We start from the raw sequence: 24,096 nt of genomic DNA on the forward strand, positions 1-24,096 counted from the left end.
GTTAATGCAGATGCCACTGCAGAGAGCATCGGGGGACTTAGCAGCGTTTAGATGTGGGAAGCCGTGAGACATGCCAGTTGAGAAAGTCTTGACCCTTATGCCGATGACTCAGGGCCTCCTGCCTTCTCTGAAGGACTGGCAGGCCCTGGTGGTGCCCTGGGTGAGTGAATGAGGGCAACTGGATTACCTGAGGATTATGGCAGAGAGGGTGTCCTGGCACATTGGTCAAAGTACCTCTGGGCTTTCAGACACTTCCCTCTGATTGCCCTGGATGCTGAGACCCCCAGGACCTCATTGTGCTCTGTTAAATCTTCTCTCCACCCAGAGACAGCAGCAAGAATCAGACTGAGCTCCTGGCCTAGGAGCTTTTCAATGAAAAGTTTATTAGAAGGGCACTTACAAGAGGAAGGGAGGAGGAATGGACACGGGTCTTTAACAACAGGGGTACAATGCTTAGAACAGGTGCTCTGCTTTTAAGATACAAAACTTAGAAAAATCTAAAACACTATAAATAGGTACATGCTTTTTACAAAGATATTGAAAGGTCTGGCTGGCTGAATGGTGAAGGTAATCAACATCCTCCACATTCTCGTCTTTGCCCCCAACACACACAACACGAGTCCAAAATAGCCCACTGGTGGTGGCAGCAGTGCAGGCCTCCTGGATAAAGGTGGCTACCTCTCTGGGTGCGTCTTCACCCCAGGAAGGTGGGGGCCCTGGATTTGATTCAGAGCTGCCTGATTTTACAGCTGCCACTTGTGTGGCCAGCCTGGCTTGGTGTTTCTAGATGCCGAGCCAAAAAAGCCACTATACCTCTCGAGGCACCAACATTCAGAACTGGCTGTACCCAACTCTTCCAGCCACCAACCTTGGGAGGAGAGGCCTTTGCAACTGTCTTAAAAAATTAAATAGTTATCTGTCTGAATGGTTTTAAGAAATTATTACATAAATATAAAAACACCAGAATGCTAGAGTATCCCTTACTTCTGCATTAAAAAAACAAAAATCAGTTACAGAATCTGAGAATTTCTCACTCCAGTTTACCCGAGAGGTGAGTTTCTTTTCTACGACAGCTGTGTTTCTGAAGGAGGTGCCTGTGTACCAAGTCGTCCCGCTGACTGACACCTCCCATCAGGGGTGCTACATTGTCATGGTGACCCACATTCTCTTGAGTGTGTTTTCTGCATTCCATCCACTCAAGAAGTGGCAGCTGCTCCTTAAGAGGGGGGTTGACATTGTATAAAGACTGTTACTTGAAGGGGTCCTCTGAGGGAACGTTGATGCCACAAAAAGAAAAATGGCACAACCTAGCTGTACAATAAGGGTTTCTTCTCGTAAAAATGAGACCCCTGGACATTCTCGGGAAACACCTAACTGCCCACTCAAAGCCCCACTGTAGGAAACAGGGTCCAGAGATAAGCTTGTGCTATCTCTAGCTGCTTGTGGCCCCCTTGGTAAACAGTCCTGTGAGCAGCCTTTAGATTCCTTTCCTGGCCTTTCCTTTTAAGGACTAGAGGACACAATCATGAAGCCTCAGAAATGGCAGCTCAGGGCTAAGAATGAAGTCGGATGTTTGCCTTCCCCCTGGACAACTATGTCCGTGCACAACATGCACAGAACTACCTAAAGAAAACCTTCTGTGGTTTGAGTAAAAGCATTTAGCCCTCAACTAGGTCCAGACTCTAGGAAGCCAAGGGGAGATGGAGAAAAACAAAACAAACTAAGCACACAATATGTGCTACAGCTCATTTCAATACATTAACAATGATTTAAAAAAATAATCACGGTCAATAAAAAAAATACAACAGATCACATCAGGACAATGGGAAAGTCTGCCAGCAGCATTGCCCTCATGTGTATTCTTCCCAAGAGTCAGAGTCCCTGCTCCTGACTCTAGGCTTGTCGTAGGTGTCAGGTCTTCTACAGCCTGCCAAGAAGGTGGCCAGCCGAGATGATGTGCCAGCACAGGCCTGTAATCCAAACCGGCTGGGGCAGCTACCTGCGTATGCACGGGAGGATCTGTTACTAAATTAAGTTGGGCAGCAGGGGTGAGTGGGGGAGGAGAGGTACTAAAAGCCAGCTCCTTGGGAGTGCCGAGGACATGGGGGAGTGGGGGCAGCACACGTGGTCATGTTGCCTGAGCAAACTACACTTAAAACTGCTGTCCAGCAGCCTTTGCCACACCTAGAACTGCCCTGGTTTCCTCTTGCCCCTTTCAGCTGTCCTTTAAGAAAGTTTTTAAATGTATAACTGTCATTCATATAAGATTTAAAACTAAGAAACTAGTTTTGTGGCTTAAAAAGGACACTAACATTACACATGCCCAAAGGACTTATCTGCGTTCCAGGATGGGAAAGGCGCCATTCCCTAACCTCTAAGAATGACCAAATTTATTTTCACCGATGCCAAAGGTAGGTCTGCCTACATTTCCTCACATATCCTCCGGTGGTCTATTAAGGAAAAGGGCCAAAGAAGCAGCCTTTGGAAAAAACATAAAACTCAAACTTCATGCCAACTAGAAGCAGCCATCAGATGTGAGCACTGAGGGTTCTAAGACACTCCCCAAAATGTAGCCAGTTATGACCAGCACATCATCAAAATTGTGCTACACCTGAAGCTGTCCCCAAGCACCTGGAGGACAGCTGTGCCACAGGAAGCTCTTATGTAACAGGTGAGGAGTGCGAGCCTCGGAAACCACTGCCTGCGGCTTGCCAGAGAGGGCCAGTGATCGCTCCAGCAGAAGCCAAAATGGAATATTCCTGCCTCAGAGCTCTGAGCTGACCAGGAGCACGTAGGCACACACGGGAGGTTCAGCAGGCCTCTTGTGCGTAAGAAGCAGTCCACAGACTGCTTTCAGCCAAGCACAGACTCCATACCCACAGCATGTGCACCTCTCAGAGGAAGTGAAGGGGTTTGTATTGTCTCGGTTCTGTGTCAACACCCTTGTGGGAAGACTCACACAGATCAGGCAAGGTGTTCCGTCTCTTCCTGTGTCTTCAGGAGGCTTAGGGGCAGCTCTCCTAAATGGGAATCTCAAGACCAAAGCTGCAGGGGCACAGGATCCTGCAGGTGAGATGCCGGGAAGTTCCCAACATCTTCATTGAGCGTCAGGAATTTTATCACATTTGTGGTTTGTAACCTGCCAAAAGTATCCATTTTCTTCCCTTTACCTAGAATAAGACAGGACTTCCATAGGAAATCCCCCCCCCGCTTTTTTTTTCCTGGTATAAATTCATGCAAAGATGTGGATAAGTCATCTCATACAAAACAGCAGCAAAGAATAAAGTACCAGTTGCAGGTGGCAATCCTGTGTCTGCTGTATTCTGCAGAAGGCCAGTAAAAGAACCAGGTCCATTTTTCTCTTTCCAGTTGAAATGATTTACACTAGTTTTCTGCCTACTTGCCCCTGGGTGCCGCACTTAACACACGGCATCGCTGCTGTGGTTGTCACCGAGGTCCTCTACCGTGAGCTACATGACCTCACATCCCAGGGCGAAGATGACAGCTCTCTTTGCACCAAGCCTGCAATTTTCAAAAGCATATAAAAAAAATTTAATAGCCCTTTTCATTTGCCTATGTTAGCCTGAGATTTTTCCCTTCTGGTGAATTTACTTCTGTTCATTGCAGCTTCCAAAAGCGCTGGCAGGTGTCTCAACAGAACTTGGAAAAGGCTTCACCTTGGGGGAGAAGTAGTTGCTGGGTCCCAGTCTGCTTTCCCAGTCAGTATGCCTACCCAGGAACTTTTTTTTTTTAATATAAAACAAACATTTAAAAGAGCATAGGATAAAGTTGGTTTAATTAATGCAACTGACTACATAAACCAACATAGCCGAGTGCATCGGAATATGGCGTGAGACGGCCCGGGACGCGCTCGCTGTAGTGCTGCCTCACACCCCAACTGCCCTTCGCTTCATGTGAACACTTAAGTCACTCAAATCTCTTTGAGATTAATGTGATAATAGAAACTATACGTTGCATACGCACTGAGCCTCAGCAGATCCTTCCAGCTTTTCCAAGTGAGGAAGGACAAAGAAGAGTTTTTAAAGAAGAGATGGCTGTCGTCCACTTTTCCCACAGTCCCAGGAACACATTCTGCTGGACACGCTTGCTCACACCAAGCAGTATGTTCTGAGAGGGGGGCCACCAGACAAGCCCCTCCCCACCCGCAGTCAGCTCCTCAGGTGCCTGCTGCCAGCCTGGTGGGGTGCAGCTGGGAATGCTCAATCCGAGAGGCTCTCACCAAAGTGCCAGAGAGCTAGAACACCCTTGCATGAAGAATTCCATGCCAAGCTGAGGGCAGAGGAGCTTTCCTGTTGGACTGTGACATCCCACATCTCATTTTAAAAAGGAAGTGACTGTGGGGAGGGGCAGGTGGTGAAACTACCTGTTGGCACTAGCCACGGGAGCAGAAGCCATTTCTCGCCCTTCAAACTGGGGTCAAGGGCATATGTGTCTCAGCAGATATAACTGTTCACAGAATCCATCTCTAGGTTTGCTTCTGTGCTTTGGAAAACAGGTTGGTGCCACCTTGGTTGAGGGAGATTTTCTTCCTTGATGGGAACGGGTTGAGTAGAGTTCTGATTTTCTCTTTTCTCCTCCATGGCCATTTTCCCCAAGCCCGCCCTCCCCTACCCTCCCTCTTCACACCCGAGGTCTCTAAGACACGCTGGAACAGCGGATGCTGGGGGAGCCCATCTGGGTGAGGACCTTGTCAAGCCACTGCAAAGGCCCATTCAGGTGCAGCTCAATCCAGCAGGGGGTGCTGGTCACTGTCTGTCTCCTGCAGAAACAGGAAAGGGATGGGGGACTTTTTTAGTCCACAGGGACACAGGTACAAGTCAGAACACCTTTTTCTGCTTTGGTGACAGTTTTCTTTCCAAAGCCAGGGATACATCCTGCCCTGCTAGATGCTGTCCTGGAAGAGGTACCAATAACTTGCTAAAACTATCACGCTAAACAACTCTGGCCAGGGAGGACTTTGAGTACCTCAGATTCTTTTGAGGGGGAGGAGGAGGGCCTTAAAGAGTTACACACGTAAGGTTACTTCCAGGGTACCCTAGAGGCCCACCAGTTAGTGTGACAAGCCCCTACTAGTAGATCTCCAGCCCGAGCAGAGGTCCCCCGGCTCCCATCTATACCCACTGGGCACCTGCAGCTCCCTGTCTCCAGACCAGAGCCCAGCCCCAACAGGCGGCAGTGACGTGTGTCTGTCTGATGCAGGGGTGTTTTGTATGAAGCGCCGACAGAGTCCACATGCCTTCAGTTCCCAATGTGCTGATATAATTCCCATCTACGGCCTTATTTTGGAAAATCTTACGAGTAGAGCTAGCCATGAAACAATTACTGGAAAAAACCAAGGCACACCACACGTTTCTTTTCCCCAAAGCACTTTGTCTAAATTCAGGCTGGCGGATGACGCAGCTCACAGGCGAAGTCCCAAAGGCCTCTGCTGAGCAGAGGCTATCTGCTGAGGCTGGAGTTACGGGTGCCAGCTGGAGGTGAGAGGACTGGGTCCTGCTTTCGGCCTCCTCACAGACACGGGCTGAAACCTTACTCCCCTTGGCCCATGAGGCAGGAGGACAAAGCTGTTCTGGGAAGGGGCCGCACCCGTCCATTTGGCTGCGGTCGTGCTGCCAGGCGGCAGTGACGCAGTGGGCCGCACAGGACTGGGTGTGCTGGCAGAACGTCCTGCACAGTGATACAGTGCCCCTAGGGAAAGGCTTCCGCCACCACGGAGCCTCTTCCAACATGAAGAGCTGGGGGACCGTGGTGCCACCGCACCTCAGGTCCACTGTCCTGAGGGCCACCCCCTTGCTTGTTGGGCTTCACCTGAGACAGGCCTGCTGACCTAGCCCTGGGGTGTCCGCCTGGTGGAGGGTGCCTGAGTGTGGTCCCTGGATGAAAGGCTGGGTGTAAGAAAAGCCAGTGGACTTGCCCTGGCGCTTTTCCTTGTGGGTCCATCTTTAAGTATTTCCCTTTCCCACAAAAAAATGTTAATTTTCTGACCTTTCACTCTCATTCCCTAAGTGATCTACACTAGGGCTGAAAGGTTGGCTAAAACATTTCTCCAGCGGACCTCTGGGCCTGGGCTAATCTCTCTGGTCTTCATAACATGGCTGTGAGTCCTCCCAAGCGCTGACAACCTCGCCCATTTGGTTGTTCCCTGGATTTCAGAAAGACTCCAGGGATGAAGGTGCTGTGTTCCCTGGCACTCTGGGGCAGACACAGAACAGCAGCTAAAATACGGTAACTGGAGGAGGAGATTTTACAGAGCAGAACCCTCTAATGAGAATCTGACTTTCCATAAGTCATGCTCATCGGGATTTCATTATAAACGGTGGCCCAGAGCCAGCACTGAAATGGGTTTGGCTAGGGTGCAGAATGACTGCAAAACAAAATAGATTCCAAACATCTGGAAAAATGAAGAGAAGGGGAGAGTGACTTGCAAGGCACTGGCTCCAGCTGACATGCGGCACCTCTGCGTCTGCGCGGGCGTGCGGGTGGGGTATGGGGGGCACAGCCTTGCCAGTCAGGAAACTCCTGCCCGGTGTGGGGGAAGAAGGGACTGGATTCCCAAGAGACCCAACCCAGAAGGGTCTGAGGGATTCGACTAAGAGTAGGTAGACCTGTTAATCAGCGCCATGTTTAGGCCCATGTCTAGAATTCTTTTAATATTTTTTTAGTTGTAGGTGGATACAATATCTTGATTTGTTTAGTTTTATGTGGTGCTGAGGATCGAACCCAGTGCCTCACACATGCAAGGCAAGCACTCTACCACTGAGCTATGTACAGCCCCAGCCGTAGAATTCTTTAAAAAAAAAAAAATAATAATAATGTTCATGCAAAGTAAACTCTGTTCCTTTATAACCACGCGAATCTCCTCCCTCCTTCCTTTCCTTCCTTGATTGTGATTTTTAATCGCCTAGATGCTCAGGGTTACCAGGGTCCCTGAGTTCAGAGAGGGAGCCACAGAGGTGGGGGGACCCTTGGGTGAAGGAAACCATCTGCCCCAAGGACTGAGGATGAGCAGCCAGAACACAGCCCGAGGCTCAGCTTCCTACTGATTAAGCAAGTCACTTCAGGCAAGTCACTTGTCCTCCCTAGGCCTTAGTGCCCTCAGTCTGTGAAACAGGATGATGCCTGTGTGTGCACCCAGGATTGTGGTGAGGACAAGATGGGACATGTCTGTTGACAACACTTGAGAATCCGCTCAGTGTGCGGCGAGGGCTGTGCTTCCCTTCCTGGTTGTCTAGGAATGATTTTGCCCTCCCGCCTGCCAGGCTGTGGCCTCCCTGATCTGTGGTCTCTGCTGGGGCGTGACATCTGGTCTTGCTCATCTCCGAGGAGCCTCTGCTCTGCTGTCCTGAGTTGCCTGGAGTTGGGTCCCCACTGACCTGTACTCTGCTCCCCAGCCTTTGACGAAGCTCATGCGGATGGTGCACATTCGAGTCAACTGGTAGACAGCCTCGAAGCCCTGGTTGACGGACTGAGCCAAGAGGGCTGCGAACTCCTGGTTGTTGAAGATCTTCAGGTTGCATCCTGCCAAAAACGACAGTGCTACTGGGAACAGAAGCCTTTACATGTCGGTTGCTCCCCGCCTGGCTAAAGCAATCCCTGGATCGCCCAACTCAAGTGGCACATGGTTGTTCGAGGCATTAACCACCTACTCCATGCTCGGCACCATGCCAGGGATGGGCCTACCCAGTCCCTGCCCTCGAATCTGTCACCACCTCACTGAGGATGTGCAGCTGACGTGTAAGAGGAAACCTCAAAGGCTGGCCCGCAGGTTCGGCTCTCTCCCTCTGTGGGCATGCGGAGAAGGCTGAAGTGGACTGCTAAGGACACGGGACATGGTTTAGGGAGGCAAAAGGGCCAAGGCTGTCCAAGGCCGTCCAGAGAACAGAGGGGGAAGGGGCCTGAGCCTGGACGCCCACGCTGTCCTGGGCACGGTCGGCCCCCCACACCTACGGCTCTCGCATTGGTGGGGGACAGGACGTGCCAGCAGGGAGGCCAGCTGAGAGGCCGTGGGGCCTGGCATCCCCATAGGAAGCTCAGCAGAAGTCGAGGCCCCGTCCACCTAGGCTCCTCTGACAAGTCTGCCTCATGCTGGGGCCAGGAAAGGGGAGAGATCTGGGTCACATTTTGGCCTCTGGGCACAGGCTGGGTCGAGGTGACATTCACAGCAAAGTGAAGGTGTGTGTCTAATTCTTCAGACAGTAAAACTAGAGACAGGCACAAATAAAGTTTAAAATAAACCTCCCACCGCCCGAGTGCCAGGAACGCGTCAACCAGAAAAATAAAGACAAATGCACATGCCAGAATAACCAAAAGGTGAGGCGAGGTGATGCTTGTGGAAGGGCCAGCACCAGCTCCCAAGCTTGTGTGTGACTCTGGGCCGGTCACCTTCTCTTTGGAACCCTGTGTCTCTAAAATGGGGGGTCACTGTAGGTCATTCCTGTCGTGATGTTCTGTGAGCTGACAGACACCACCAGGGTCAACTTGGCCCTCACCAAAAAGATGGGGGTGGCCAGGGAGGGAGTGGGCAGAATGCCATCGAGCTTCCCCTCCTTCCCCTCCTCAAGCGGAAGTGTGCTGGAGCAGGACTGAAAGTGCACGCCAGCCCCCAGCCCCACCCCACAGAGACAAAAAACAGAAGAGCACTAGGCTAGAGTCAGTCCTGGGCTCCATCCAGTTTGGCTTCTTCCTAGCTGTGTGTCCCTGGGCAGTTGGCTTAACCTCTCTGAACTTATTTCCTTAACCTACTTACTTGTGGAGTCATAGTAACTGGAGAAGACTGAGATCAGAGACAGAAACGTGCTCTGTAAATGCAACCACAAGAATGCCTGGGAAGTGGACCACCGTTACCATTTCCGGTTTGCTGCATTTTAAGTGCATCCTGCCCATGGTCCACTACTTCACTGTCGACTTGTACTCAGCAGGCAGGAAGAGACATTTCACCCACGTGCCATGGGCAAGGCTCTACCCAGACCCCATGCTCCAGCAGCCAGTCCCCACCCACAATCTGTTGGTGCCTGCAATGTAAGAAGTGGGCTTTGGCTGGGCTTCTGCCAAGAGTTTTTAAGTAAAGAGGCCTTGGGGCAGGGTGGGGGGCAGACCTTGCTGTCCAAACTCCCCTGTCTACACCACCTTCCACAGTGCAGCTAACACACATGCTTGGGGGCCAGGTAGATTCATCAGCCTCGCTGAGAAAACCCTCAACAGTTAGTCCTGCAGGATAAAACGAAAACTCTTCTCGGGTCTTCCCATGGCACTCTTCCAACACTCCCCATCTTTTACACAACCCCTCCTCCAGCCAGAGTGTTCCCTGAGTGTCCTGCCCTGCCCCTCACGGGCTCCACCCCACCACCCTGTGCTTACCCCGGCGGTCAGGCCCGCCCTCTCCCCGGGCGTGGCACCGTCCCTGTGTTAGACTCTGTCTTTATCATACACATCCACAGGTCTGGAGACCCGTGGGGACTAGAGCAGGGCCCAGTCCACCACTCCATTCCCTTCCAGTACCTGGCACAGCCCCACAGGCTGCGCGTTTGTGGAAGGACCGTGTGAAGGGGGAGCCTGCCTGAGCATCACACACCAGGGCAGTGGGCAGACGACCCAGGTGAAAGGCAGGTCCGCCATTGCTGCCTCTGCCTCTGGAGGCTCAGGGAGAGCCCAGGAAGACTTCTGGGCCACAGAAACCCAGCTGAATGGCCTCCAGGCTATCAATGCAGACACCAATGAGGAGAAACAGCAAGAAAGATGGACTCTCCAGCACCCCCAGTATGCCCACGTTGGGGCGGCTTACCTGGTGGGATCTTGCAGACGGTGGCCGGATGCCAGCCATAGCGCTGGTTACAGTTGGGAGACTGGACAAAGATAGCGCTGTCGCTGAGACACTCCGCGAAGACCTCCCCTCCGATGTAGTAGAGCCGCACACCTCTCCCTAGAGACATGGGGAGACGGGATCAGGTGCCTCTGCCCACACACAGCGGCCCCAGAGCCAGCAGAGACTGGCCAAGGGGACAGGGCTGCAGTGGCTGCCCAAGGGACTCTGCAAGCTCCCCTGACAATGGAACCCAGAGCCCAACCTGAAACCAAGTAGGGAAATGAGAGGCAACGCTGGATTTCTAAAGCAGGGAGGCGGAGAGAGAAGAGCCCATGATGACCTCAGTGACAGCCTCTGCAACTGGCTAGCCATGGGCCTCAGTCACACTAACCTGGGGGCTGAGCTCCTCTAGAAAACGGGTAGGGACACCACTCTCAGCAGCTGCTGTGACACACAGCAAGCGCCTGGTAAGTGACAGCTGCTGCCCCCCTCCAACCACACCACCACTCTGGTCCCTCCTGGCCCCAAGATTCAGAGGGTCACTCATGAACCTGCCAGGCTCCTGAGGCGGCAGGCCCTCTGGGAGCCCTCTGCTGCAGGACGGTGGGATGCTACCCCTCCCCGCGTGTTTCGAAGGAGACCGCAGGTTCACATCATTTACTTTTCCTTCGTCTCTTAAATCCACTCCAGATGGACAGAAATTATTTTTAAATTGCTTCTGCAATTCCAGCAGTTAGATAAACACTCAGACAATGAGCTCTCTGCTCCGCCAGGGGATGTTCCCTTCTGCACGGGAAAGTCTGCTCCACTCCTAAGCAGGAGGCCCAGAGGGCTGGAAACGGGGCCAGATTTTCCAGGCCCAGTGGTATGTGGGTGGAAACCAGGCGACCAACCCGTGTACCACTCCATGTCCCCATGCCTGCCTCCAATCCCGCTACTCCCGTTTCTTCTCATCTGGGTCATACAGGACTTGGTGCTGGGGGCTCAGAGTCCACAGATAGGGCAAGAGCAGGAGGCAGAGATGGCCTGCAAGCTTTTCTCTGGACTACAGGATCCTCTTTTCAAATCAATCTGTGAGAGCTCAGGAAGAGCCAGCAGGAACAGAGGTGCCCTGGGACAGGTGGGGACAATGACCCTCTTGCTGCCCCCACCCAGATCCCGAATTTGTCCCTGGAGCCTCTTGGCCAACCCTTGGGGCTCCAGGATGATGTCTGAGAATGTCCCACCACATCATCTCTGCAGCCCTTCTAGGGGGCAGTGGTCTGTGACCTTGGAAGGTAAAATCATGACTGTCCTTAGTGAGAACCGAGAACACGCGGCTGCATCTTCCCTAAACCCACGGTGCTCCTCTCCTGGGTGCTGGGACGCAGCACATTAGTAGTTGTATTTGAGTTGTAGCATTTCTCATCTTTCTACCCTTTCCAGGTTGTCTAGAACACTTATATATGCAATTAACAAAAGAGCCCTCCGCCAGTAATGACCACCTACTTATCTATCAATACTTGGAGGGTGTATTCACTAAAAGATTCTTACACGTTACCTTCCCCATAGACCTCCCTTCCTCCATCCCTTACACCAGGGGTTTTCCTCCTTGGCTTCCAAGTTTTCAGAGCTTATCTGCATCTCTGGGTGAAAATGAACTGAACCCCAGGAAGACTGAACTCTACCTGTCTGGCCCCTAAGTCGAGCAAGAGGATCTGGGAGCCAGGGTGAGGAAGTGAGTCCCATCCCCACATCCCAGCAGGAGGCCGAGCACAGCAAAGGGGAGGCGTGCAGAGGCTGCTCTGGGCCAGAGGTGGGGACGGCGTGGCCACCCCATTACCGATGTGCCTCCGCGTGAGCTCCACCGCAGCGTTCCTGTTGACGTTGGACAGCAGGCCTAGGCAGAAGCGCTCCGAGTTGGAGGGGTCGGTGAAGCCATCCACCGTCATGGAGGGCTGCGAGGCGTGGAATGTCTCCCCAACACGCTGGTTCAGCTCGTAATAGGAGATGGAGCACCAGAAGGCAGGCTCGCAGTAGGTGACTGGCTGCAGGTCTGCAGAGACAGCAGCCTCGGGTCAGGGCCTCGGGCCCCATGCCCCCAGGCCACCTGGTGATTCAGGTGTATCTCTATGTGAGCTGTTGCCCAGGAGCATCCTGACGATCCACCCTGAGCGTGAGGCCCCAGAGTCCATCCCTCTCCCTTGCCTTAGCCCTTTGGCTCTGAGAGGAGGAGCAAGATGGCGGCTGTCCCAGGCCCCAGCCCTGGCCTGAGAACCCCGCCTGCAGCATGCCTGGCAACTTCTGGGGTTCTCTACTCAACAGACCTTGGAAGCTGCCAAGCCCTAGAGAAAAATCAGAAGGTGTGCTGCCCACAGGGAAGGACCTGGGTGACCCCTGCCAACATGCCAGCAGAGAGGCCCTGATCTGCAAGAGTCCAGGTGCACCATCCCTCCTGGGGGTGGGGGAAGAGGAGGTGCCCGGCCCTGACAGCCCTGCACAGCACACGCCCAGAAGGAGGGTCAGGACACCCCGGGCTGGGCCTCTCACCTCAGCACCCCTGACACTTGGGGCCAGGCTGTTTGGAGGAAGGGGGCTCCACAAGTCATAGGGTGTTCAGCACCTTGCTGGCCCTACCCTTGAGATGCCAGCGTCATGCATCCACCTCACCCTCCCAAGGGCTGCTAATAAAAAAGTGTCCCCAGGCACTGCCAGATGTCATATGGGGGCGAGACTGCCCTGGATGCTTGGCCAGGTCGCAGCAGTGCTGGCCCTCTCTCTGAACTTCAGCTCCCACTGTGCCCTGTCTGGGTGCAGAAGCCTCTTTACCACCAGGGCCGTGAGTGGTGTGCTGAGCCAGCTCACACGGCAGGCACTCAGCGTGCGCTGTCAGTAACCTCCCGACCTCCGCCCTGGAGGGGCAAAGCATCCTTGACCGTCTCTTCCAGGCAGGGAGCAAGGAAGATGAGGTGAAGGCGGAGGTCTAAGCTGCCTGATGTGGAGGGAAGAATGACGGGGCAGGGCAGCTGTGGCCTGTGCCCTGGCTCCCGAGGTCGGGCTGAGCCACGTCAGCTACATCCGGCTCTGGCTTTGCTGGATGCTTCAGCATTCCAGTGAGATAAGCACCATTCTAAACACTGTGGTCACTCAAATGTAAGCTATGTTGCTTTGGAAACTTCAAAAAGAAAAGAAATCCAAGTGCAATCCAAGTATTCAAAGTGGTCAGGCAACACATCAGGGCTTCTGGCTGCCACTGCCCAGGTGCAGGCTCTGCTGACTTTGCTGTGCGAACTTGGGGATGTGGCCACCCTCTCCAGCCTCAGTTTCCTAGACTGTACAATAAGTTTACCAGAAGACATCGAAGAAAACTACTTAGGTCACTATGCTTCTGGCGTGGGTCAGCCTGAATAGGCAGCTTTAGCTGATCTGGGCCAACATGGAGAACAGAACACAGGCCTCACCTCCAAGTCCTAAAGTCCTGCCCAGAATTCCCTGGGCCTGGAACAGGTAAAAGAGATCAAGCTATGCTCCCAGGAACAGTGACAGCCTGAAAGAGCAGACAGCCCAGCCCCTTAGAACATGGTATGAAACCAGGCTCTAGGAAGAGCTTTGAGGAGTCCAAGCCCAAGGGGCCCTCCAAGCAGGTCTGAGCCCATCAGGTTGCTGACACACACTGGACACAGCATGACACATCATTAGGAAGATGATTCTCTGGCTTGGGGAAGTGGTGTCATTAGACCAGTGTCAAAAGTTTTGAGGGTTGTCATTTCAGAGAGAGCCATTTGGAGGAGCAGTCTCTGCTCAGGAGCAGGACAGAGCCAGAGCCGCAGCTCTGCCACGTGCTTGCTTTTCTCTGCAAACAACTGAAAGATACCCCTGCCCTCCATCCCCCTCCCCCATCAGCCTTTGCTGCTTCCAGAAGGCAATTCTGCAAGAGGAACCACAGACCCAAAAGTATGGCCACCACTTCTGGGTTCTTCCTTCAGTGGAATTTTCTTTTCTTAACTATATATTGTACTTATTTCTTTTCCACCAAAGGCTTTATCCACATGATGATAAGTACAAGAGAAATACAGTCAGGACTCTGGAAAGGAGAAAGCTGACTGGGATAACCACGAAGTTAGAGGCACTAAAAGAACACTAGACTCTGAGCATCCTAGAAGCCAAAGTGAAAAGAGAACATAATGTGTTATGTGGCTCTGGTTGGCAAAAGCACGATGCTTTCTAGTTCCAAGGGGAGAAATAAAACTTGTCCGGCATGAAATCTTAGCAGTAATCTCTTAGGGGTCGGTGGCAATCCCTCTCCCACACCAAACAAGCCAGCAGGCCCTGGTTTCAAGAGTTTCTCAGTAGATACAGAAGCAGCTCTACATAAAAGATGCTTCTGGGAGGGTGACTATGAGGGGGTTAGGTGACGTGTCCCATGGAGGGCGATTTTGCTTCTCTAGGCCAAGGACCTGCACACCTACAATGGCCGAAGAAAGCACATGCCGAGGCCTTGCCTTCCAGCAGCCCTGCACACAGCCAGACTGCCGAGTCTGTGCTAATCTCTTCCCAGAGCGGAGGTGTCGGAGACGCAGGACCCTCCAGCTCCAGCCTCCCTGCCCCGCCCCCACTTGGAGTGTCAGCCAGACTTCTCGGGTAGCATGGGGCACGACACTTAATTCTCAGCTGGCCCCCTGCCAGCCTAACGCGTTGGCTGGCTTCAGTTTTGAGCCTTGTTCCAAGCTGGCATAGACTTTCTGTTTTGTTTAAGGAAAAGAAAACAGAATAAAACCCAGAAGGCAACACTTGAATTAAGGGATGCCTATTAAAAACATGTGCAAGAGATTCAAATCCGGTAAAGGAAAGGGTGGGGGAGGGGCAAAGGGGACGTTAATGCTCTACTACAGGGGAAAGCAGTGAATGGGCAATGACCACGACAGCTGGCACCAGAGGGCTTGAGGTAAAAACAAGTGGACTGGCCACATCTGGGCCTCCTCACCTGCAGAAGACAGCTCTGCCTCCATCTGGGAGATTCCATGCTCCAACCCACATCCCTCTCTGCTGCCGTCTCCACCTCTGCTGTTCCCTCTACCTGGGCTGCGCTTCCCCTTCATCTGCATGGACCTGACCTATAAGGCCCAGCACGTGACTGAAACAGTCCCTCAGTGTGGAATGGCCCTCGTGTCCCAGCCTCCTGGGTACTGAGACAGTTGCACAGAGGGTTAGCGCTCTGCAGGCCCAGGCCCACCGTGTCTCCAACATCCAGGGCGGCGATTCTGACCTCTCTCCAAGGACTAAAGCAAAAACCTAGTTGTGTACAGAAAGAACCCCATGTTCTTAGACTCTACAACCCAACTCACTACCACCAGGAATAGTGGTAAAGTCTAAGAGCCCAACCCGGCGAGGATGAGGGTACAGCCAGCAGATGACTTCCTGCCATCATGAGGCCTGCGTGGGACTTTGCAAGCTCTGGGAAGACTGGAGCCAGAGACAGCCTTAGGAAAACGGTTTGTGCAGCAGCATAAGGACACCTGGCACCAGGTCACTGTGACCTGGACCCCTGTCCTCTCTCCAGGGCTGGTGGCCTTCCACTTTCCAGCAGCCCTGCCACCCATCCCTGCCTCCATCTCCTGGCAGAGGAAGGCTCACTCTGCCCGAGGCACTCTGGGAAACCGTCACCTCCTTAAACTCCAGCTCAACCTCTGCCCAGGGCCCTCCCTGGGACCTCCTTTTCCTCAGTCAAGCCGCTCCCTAAATGTCTCACTTTAAAGCAGGGAACAACTTACTCACCCGGCAGGATCCAGCGTGTTACCTTTCTCCTTTCCCTCTGTCTCCATTTGCCCGAATCCTACCGACCAAAATGCCCAGGAAACTCCAGGTGACTCACCAACCGTGACACGTACTCAGAGCAACATCACCTGCTCGTGTCCTTTTCCCTGCAATACAAAGCTCCTGGGCTCCAGATGCCCAGAGGGCTCCTCCTCCAGTCACCAGGCCACTGCTCCTTGCCAGGAGTGGCTTTACTGTGGCAGGACACTTGGTCTGCCCCAGACCTCAGCCTCAGGGCCCATGCCGGGAACGGGGAGGAAATCAAAGAAGCCACGCGTCCTACACTTTCGTCCTTGTAGAATAATTTTGTAATAATTTCTTTAGAAGATACACTAAGATGTCTCGCCTTGTTCTAGAAGACTCGCCTGTCTCCAACCTATGTTTGGGGACCCATGGCCATATGCCTCCACCTCCCCACCTTGGATCTGCTCTTCAAGTCTCTGCTGCCCGATGCTGGTCCCCCTTCTCCCACAAACAGCTCCCACACAGGCTGCCCTTGAACTCCTAATGTTCAATGAGTTCTGTGAGAGGCCTCTTCTCACACCTCATTTTGCACCTGTGAAGAAGCCTCCCGCTGCCGCCATCCTTCAGGGCCTCCCTCCCCTCTAGCTGCTGTGGCCCTGTCCTCCCCCTGCCCTCAGCCTTCCCTGGCCGGGCAGTCTCTGGCTCTCCTTCCTGCCTCAGCAGGTCTCCCTCTCCTCCAGCTTCATCCACGTCCACATCAGTTGCACCCCCAGCGTTGGCGAAGCGGGACCTACAGGATGGGAGTGGGCTGAGGAGAGCAGCACGGGACAGCAGGCCTTCCTGGGGCTTCTCAGTGTCGCACGCCAGCGCCCAGGAGAGGCTCAGGACAGGCTGTTGCATTCAGTCATAAAACCCCTCCTCTGGGATCCCCCGTGGCAGCAAAGGCTAGGATGTGTTAATGGTTTCCAACTCTGCACCCCAGGCGAGCCTCCTGCCCGACGTCCCAGCTGTTCCAGACCCTGTTAAGCACAGGCAACTCACCACCATCTTCACCCAGACCCATTGCACCTCCTGCCTGGGGAGGAGAGCCAACGCGCCCTGTGGATCCAGGCTCAAGACTGGCTCCCAGATGCCCTCCCTGCCCGGCCGCACCTCCCTGAGGCCTGCGTCCACCCAGCTGCCTCGCAGCAGTGGCTGCCATAGGGACTTTGTTTCTGCGTTTCCTCCAGGAATCCCCCAGCAGCTGCGCTCTACGCAGTGGAACTGCCATCCCATAAACCCCCTCACCGTTTGGAGCCCAACACCAACTTCACTCTGCAGGGGTAGGGAAAGGGGGCATTATGAGCCCTTTCAGCCTTATCCCCCCCCAGTCCCCCAGTGTGCCACCAAGCATAGTGCCAACCATCCTTGGGCACGCCCTGCCCTTCCATCTCAACATCCTTCCCCCTTTTGGCCTCACAGTAGCTGCCTGTCCTTCAAGTTCCTGCTCACATGTGTCACAGGTCTCGAATGGTCCTAGCCCATCCAGTTTTTCTCCTGGCACACACGGTCCTCTCCTGCTGCACTTGCCCCCTTGGCACCCAGCCCGAGGCATCACAGGTGGACATGGATTCCAGGCCACCCCAGCAGACTGTGAATTCCTGAGGGTCTCCCTGACTCTGGACCCCAGCATCAGTGCACAGTATGCACTCAGCAAATGACAAGGACACACCTGGACAGACTTCCCCACAAAAGCCCTCATGTCCTCCTCTGAACACTCCCAGGACTTTCATCTGCACCGACCTCTTGCTTTATAATTAATTATGATCCCATCTATCAATCCCAACAAGGCCACTGACCTTGACAGCAGGGTCTGCAAATCCCCCTCTGGTCTCCCCGACCTGGACAGGCACATGGTGACCAGAAGGAGGTACCTGGCGAATGAATGGGGAAGACAGGCAAGCTTGGCAGGGCTCCAGCCGGGGGGGGGTGGGGGGGGCACAGCCTATCTGTCTGTCCCTTCTGGAACCTTGCTCTCTGAGTGAGGCAGGTGGGGACAGCTGGTCCAATTGGCCCAGCAAGACAGGGTCCTGCTGCCGTGGAGCACACGCTATGGCTCAAGAAGGCCTGAGCTAAAGCCAGCTTCTCCATTTACAGTTGTGTGATCTGGGATGAATGAGTCGACCTGTCTATTCCTGGGTATCTAATTTATAAAATTAAAAACAGACTACACCTTGCAGAGTTGTATGAAGCACTTCAACGATAAACAGGAAATCTCAGGAAATGCCGGCCATTATCATCACCCTCACCTCACCCCTTCCTGCCGTGGTGCCGTGAGTCTGTGAGATCCTCAGGTAGGTTCCGAATGGGAAAGCGGAGAGAAGGCTGGGCCTGCCAGGACCAGGGTCTCCCACTGGTCCTGCTCCTGACTTGCTGGCTGACTCGTCCCGATTCAGACCTTCCTGGCAGATGTGTAACTAGGCCAGTGTGAGTGGCCTCCACGCTCCACAGACCAACTCAGGGATGTTCCTGCCTTTGTCAGAAATGACCTAAGAGTCATCCACTCCCAGATAAGCACATGAGAGAGGGGCGCCTTGTGCCCAGGATCCAAGCTGGACTCATCCCTCACCTAGACCCCATGATCTAAGGGTGGTCCCAGCTAACTCCCACCAGGGAGAGCTTGCTGAACTGCCGAGCTGGGCAGTGGCTGCCGCCAAGCCACCCTGTGACCTCTATGGTTTCAAAGCCAAACATTGACCCCAAAGTCTGTTGACTAAATGTGCTGCCTTGACCAGAGTAGGGTGAAGAGAAAATAAATCTAAATCAGCCCATCTCAAAAGCAGAAAACCAGAGCCGAGCGTGCAGTCATGGCCTTTAATTTCTCAAGTGTTTTACCATGGCTTCGAGCCCCCAAGTTTGTTTTTAAGAACTCGGTCCTTTGCTATCAGAAATGTGACCTTCCCTCTGTAAAGCCCAGTGCTCACAGTGAGACTTTAAACAGATCCCCAAAACCACATGCCACTCTGCCCACGTGGTAGCCTGTTTAAAGTGCTCCCAAGCACCTCCCAATATTCTAAATGATGAATTTTATCTAACACTCTCGGTCAAGTCTGGAAACAAACGGGCCCCAAAGCCAGTCCATTCCACTCTGATTTACCACATGTGGACATTAACCATTGCTATTCCTGAGCCGCAAAGTAAGTTCCAGCAATAAAGCCCCAAACAAAACCAAAATAACATTTTCTAAGATTACCAGCCCAGAAGACCAGAAACTCCCCTCAATAAAAATGACACAGACGTTTTCTTTGTTTTGAGTCCTTCGGTAGGCTTCATGCTGAAGCCACAAGAACTCCAAAAGCTGTCCCACCCTAGAGAACTGAAGAACGCTCCCAGGGCTGGCAGAGTGACCCTCAGAAACACTAAGCCAGAAGCCTAACAACTCAGAGGTGCTAGGGACATGAGGGGCCGGATGCTCCGAAACACAGTGAAACACCGCAGAGCGGTAAACTAGGCCTCTAAATATGGAGACGTGTTTACACAATAACAGAAGAGACGGAGAGAGCAAATGCACACGATCCCAGTGACAAGGCACGAGTACATACTGGATCCTCAGACAGCTGGGTGGTGGGGTTACCAGCACAATGCTGCCTCTTATATGATGCTGTTTTAATAAAATGTTAAATTATAGCAAGATGAATTACTCAGATAAAATCCAAATGCGTGTATCTGAAGCAAGCCCATGAAAGCGCTGGGGGTGTGGGGGTGTGGGGGAGTCTGCACAGCCGCCGTGGCTTTGCACCAAACCACATATATGTGGTTGGCTAACCACGGACCCTCGTCTCCTGGGCCTAAGGTCTGGGGGATTTTCATTCACTCACGTCTGACCACCGCTCAGGTGAAATACAACACCAGCACATGGTTGCCTTTCCTGCCACCACTGTCTCAGGTTTCCCTGCTCCGGGGTGACCCAAGTCACTATAACCTGAAACCTGATAGGCTGGGCTGGGCAGATGGAGGGGCGAGGGGGCTGAACGCCTCACCTTCAGTGCAGCAGCCAGGAGGGGTTCCAGGCGTGGGGCAGAGATACTTACCCAGGTTATTGTGTGCTGGGGACATCGGATTCGGGGACAGATTTGGAGAACCTGCAAGGTGAGACACAGTGATCAGACTTTATAAAAGATCCTGTCGGGGGAGCTCCAAGTTCCAGGAGGAGACCTAACCTCAAGCCCTGGCCCATCCTTCCCTTCGTGGGCCCCAATGGATTGATGGATGATGATCTCAGAGCCTCCTCCACACCAGGGGTCTTAGGATCCCAACCAGAGCTCCAGCACTGGCGTCTCAAGTAGGGTAGGGGACACCTTCTCCTTCAGCGTACATGACCTCCCTGTGAACTATGCCTCCAGGAACATAAGAGGAGCCTCGAAGCCCCTGCCCACAGTGCCGGGGGTGGAAGGCCGGCCTCCCACCCCAGGTGACCCAGGCATTCCCAGGTCACTCTCAGTCAGCCATGCTAGGTACCTGGAAATACCAATCTTAGGAAACTGACACATCTGCCTCAGAAATCCTGCGACTCGGCAACTAGACCGGCATTTTGTGCTAGACAGGATGTGTTTGGGGGGGAGTCCAATTCCACCTCATTCATACTCACATTTTCTCTCCACCCCAAGCCCCCAGAAAGAAGTGTCAGCCTCTAAAGAAAGCCAGTCGCTGCCCCTCCACAGAGCACCCTTCTGCTTGTCCCCTTTGCGCTACCATTGCAGTCATTGGTTTCTCAGTATCCCTGGGGGCAGATTTTCACCCCCCTGAAACTACCAGGCCTTGCGGCTGGTCCTGCACCTGGCCTCAAGCTGCCCCTGAGGTTCTTTTATTTCAACCCAAAGAGCTGTAACCTCCCTGAGGGCAAAGGATGAGCCACAGAGTTCTCCTCCTCCGGGTGGCACTTAATCCAAATGGAGACATGGAACAAATTACTGGAAGATCAACATTTCAAAGTCAGTCAAGGGGTTTGGAAACATGACCATGTGCCAGCCATGTGACTTGGGCAAAGTTCTTTAACCTTTCTGAGTCTTCATGTTCCCCTGGTGTGAAGTGAGGATATCATCATTTACTGGATGACATGCAGCCATTGAGATCAGACATATCAAAATGCTTATGCCAGAGCTGGGGATATAGCTCAGTTGGTAGAGTGCTTGCCTTGCAAGCACAAGGTCCTGAGTTCAATCCCCAGCACTGCAAACAAACAAAATGCTCATGCCATGATCGGCACACTGTAAGCACACAATAAATTTTCATTCCCAATTTGTGGGGGCCTGAATCATGAAGACCTAGGGAGGCTGTGGGAACTTCTCATTGTTCTGAAAGTTGTGCGTGCTGGTGAGGGGGACACGAGGTGAACAGGTAACTCGGTGGCCTGAGACACTGCGACGCCTCACCTGGCAGGAAGTCAAGCCCTGAGCAACTGAACTGGGACCCCAATGGGCAACTCTGAGGAAGAACAGAGGATAAACAGGAGCCCTGTACCCACCCCCACACAGGCTGGCTGGGATCCACAAAAACTAGCGAACCCTTTAGATACATCAGCACAGAGTCCTGTGGGCAGAGGAAAGAGTAAAAAGAAGGAACACAGAAACAGGGTAGAAGGGAAGAAACCAGAGTGGGGAAGCCGCAGACACACTGCCTTCCCATCTATAGACCCTCCCCTGTGGGCTGGGTCGGTCTGTAGGAGTCATCATTCTACTGATAGGGAAAGGAGCAGAGAGGGAGGAGAGAACGCAGTGACAAGGAATCGAGTAGCTGGAGAGAGACTGCTTCGTTGGCCCCCTTCCCATGCCAGCCTTTAATAGCTGCAAGCCTGCAGCGGTCATTTGGCACCGAATGCAGGAAGGGCTTCAGTGCGAGCCACTCACCCAGGTGGGTGTGTTTCAGGGGCTGTGCTCAACCCCTAAGTGCCACGACACCCAGGCTGGATTTCAGCAACGACGTTTATGAAGCATTTGTGAGCCTATTTCATTCTTTGGGGAATTGCACAATCTCTTCTGGGCTGTGTGCGAGGGCAGGTGGCTCCGCCGTGTCTAGCAGCTCTGTGTGCACAAGGCATGCCCGCTGTCCTCGGAATGGAACATCTGCTCGGCTCCCTCCTCCTCCTCGCCCAGCCACACACAACGCAGCACACACGTTCTATGTGGCAGCTGGGGTTCAGTTCAAGAAGCTGCTGGTTTGGAGCCAATTTGGTCCCATAACAAATGACGTGGGAAACATCTGGAGATGTGGCAGGAGAGAACCAGGCTGGATCCCTCCTGGTAGGAGCACCGTGATCACATCTGACCATCATAAAAAATAGCTGCTTCTGCGGCCATTCGCAAAGATCTTTTCTCGGCTCAGGCTGCTTCTACTTGCTTCTCACCTGAACTGTTCCAAGTGTCTAAGCCCAACTTCCACCCTACTGCCAGCAGCATCTCACTGAGGCACAGACCTGCGTCAGACCTTCAGTGAACAAGTGCTCTGTCTGGCTGGAAGATCTGCACACTTGAAGCCCATGTGACAGGCCCTCCTGCCTTCCCCTCTGGACAGAGCATACCAGCCCTACTGAGCAACCTGAGATGGACATCCCTGGGCTCAGGCCACACTGAGCTCTCTCTATCCCCAAAATGCACCAGCCTCTCCAGCCCAGGCCCCCCACAAGTCTGCCTAGCACACCCTTTGCCCACCCTGACGGCTTGGCTAACACCTGTGTATCACCAAGGCTCAACTTAGGAAAAAAGTCTACAATGCAAGGTACACTTCCTTCCCTGGTCAGGTTAAGTGGCCTATTTTGTGGCCCTGCTGCCATTCGGTACCTTCCGTCTGGGCATAAGTGAGCCAGTGCAGTAAAGCTGACCAACTTACTCTATAAACACTGGCTAGAGATGAAAGGAGGGAGTGAAGGTGGTGGGGGAGGGAGGAAGAAAGGACAGGCCACTCCGCTGAGCCTACAAGCACACCCACGCCTGACTGACCTGCGTCCATGCTGTGGTTCATCTGGTGGTCGCTGGTCTCTCCATCTTCACTCAGGTAGCCAGGGGGCGGGGTCTCTGGAATCAGAAGGCAGGTGGCCCATTAAATGGTGTGCATGGTTTGGCCCTGGTACACGGGTTGCAAACACATCATGCATTCACATCGCCACCCAGGATGGGGTGCTGGAGGAACGCAGCCTAGGAGTGAAGGGGCCAGCTCCTGGGTTCTGCCGTGCTCCGCCTACCCACTTCCAGCTCCCCACCTGGACCAGACACAGCACACAGACCCGACTCCCAAGTCTGAAACGCCTGTTCCTAGAGCTGCTGCCAGACTAACTTCTGCCTGTCCTTCAAGGTCAGGTTAACCCCACGCCCTCTGGGGAGGCTTCTGGACTTGCCTTAGCCTCCCCCATCTCTGCCCTCTGGAGAGCTGTGCCCTCGAGCCCGCCCCTTGGCCCCTGCATCTTCCCAGGGTGGATCCACTGTTCTTGTCCTTATTTGTTGTCTCTAGGGATGTGGCTTAGTGTCCCAGCGAGGCTGCAGTTCAACAGTGGCAGAGACTGTGCTCCATTTCTCTGAAACACCTCCAGATCCTGACTTAGCCTCTGAGGTCTGCCATCCTAGCAAGGAGATCACTTACCCCCTGAGACCAGCGCTACCTGCAAGGATCTGAAAGGGCTGGAAAACGGGCCTCCCGCTCTGACCCAAGCACACAGGCCGAGGCCACGCTCAGCCAGTGAGCTAAGCCAGAGTGAGAGCCACGTCCAAATCAGACTGCTCTAAAAGGAACGCAGCTGGATTTCTGCCCCGCAAGCAAAAGTCTCTGTGACTGGCCCAAGTGTGGCCAAGTACAACTCCCCTGGACGCCAAGAGTGCTGGTGATTCACACATTATTTGCATGTAAATGAGGGGCTTCTCAAAACATTTGCATTCTTTGTCAGTACAGCCCATTTCTCCCAGCAGAGTAAAGACTCCAGTTCCACCTCGACTCCCATCCAGGCTCTCACCCTTCCCAGGCCTGAAGCCCAGACTCCTCACAGGGCCCTGGGCTCACCCGCCGCTCTGCAGTCCCCAGCCCGTCGGGGTGCTGCCTGCACGCCAGCCCTGGCCTGCGGACCTGCGCGAGGGCGGCGAGAAACAGTGCTGCTATTTCCGCTTCCAAAATAAATGACTGCACTGAGGCTGGGCGGAAGGGTCACGCCGCCCCTCCGTGCCAAGAAAAGCATCATTAGCCAGTGGGGAGCTAAGGCCACGGGTCCTCTCCCAGCGGGGACACAGGTCTGAGTCAGGGGCCTGAGGGCCTGCCTTGTGCACAGAGAGAGGAGGACAGGGAGTCGGGGGGGACAAAGAGCAGGGCTGGGGCCATCCTGCCTCCCGGACCAGCCTGCCCACACCCCCGTGTGTACCTGGAATATTGCTCTGGGGCTCGATGCCGGCGGGGAAGTTGGTGTTCTCAGGGATGGAATGGCTGTAGTCGTCCAGCGGGGGGAACTCGGCCGGGATCTCTGTGTGCCGTGGCACCAACACAGGAGGTAGAACTGTCCG

At 53.7% G+C, this 24,096-nt stretch overlaps 1 protein-coding gene across 5 annotated transcripts in view; it reads right to left on the reverse strand.

The window, feature by feature from the left end:
• Positions 1-340: 340 nt before the first annotated feature.
• The window catches only part of Smad3 (SMAD family member 3), a 107,988-nt gene continuing 84,232 nt past the window's right edge, over positions 341-24,096 (reverse strand). The window contains exons 3-9 of one of the 5 annotated variants that reach the window (XM_047537270.1): positions 23,958-24,089; positions 22,555-22,629; positions 19,651-19,701; positions 11,646-11,858; positions 9,803-9,940; positions 7,395-7,539; positions 341-4,780 (exon numbers count right to left, since the gene is read on the reverse strand). In XM_047537270.1, coding sequence (XP_047393226.1) covers positions 4,657-4,780; positions 7,395-7,539; positions 9,803-9,940; positions 11,646-11,858; positions 19,651-19,701; positions 22,555-22,629; positions 23,958-24,089 — 878 coding nt within the window. In that variant the 3' untranslated portion in view covers positions 341-4,656. Of the gene's footprint in view, positions 4,781-7,394; positions 7,540-9,802; positions 9,941-11,645; positions 11,859-19,650; positions 19,702-22,554; positions 22,630-22,814; positions 22,867-23,191; positions 23,267-23,605; positions 23,627-23,957; positions 24,090-24,096 lie in introns of those variants that run through there. The other 4 variants (XM_047537279.1, XM_047537272.1, XM_047537274.1 and 1 more) reach the window with 4 other exon arrangements.

The sequence above is a fragment of the Sciurus carolinensis genome, chromosome 2, assembly GCF_902686445.1.
Source record: "Sciurus carolinensis chromosome 2, mSciCar1.2, whole genome shotgun sequence".
Lineage (NCBI taxonomy): Eukaryota > Metazoa > Chordata > Mammalia > Rodentia > Sciuridae > Sciurus > Sciurus carolinensis.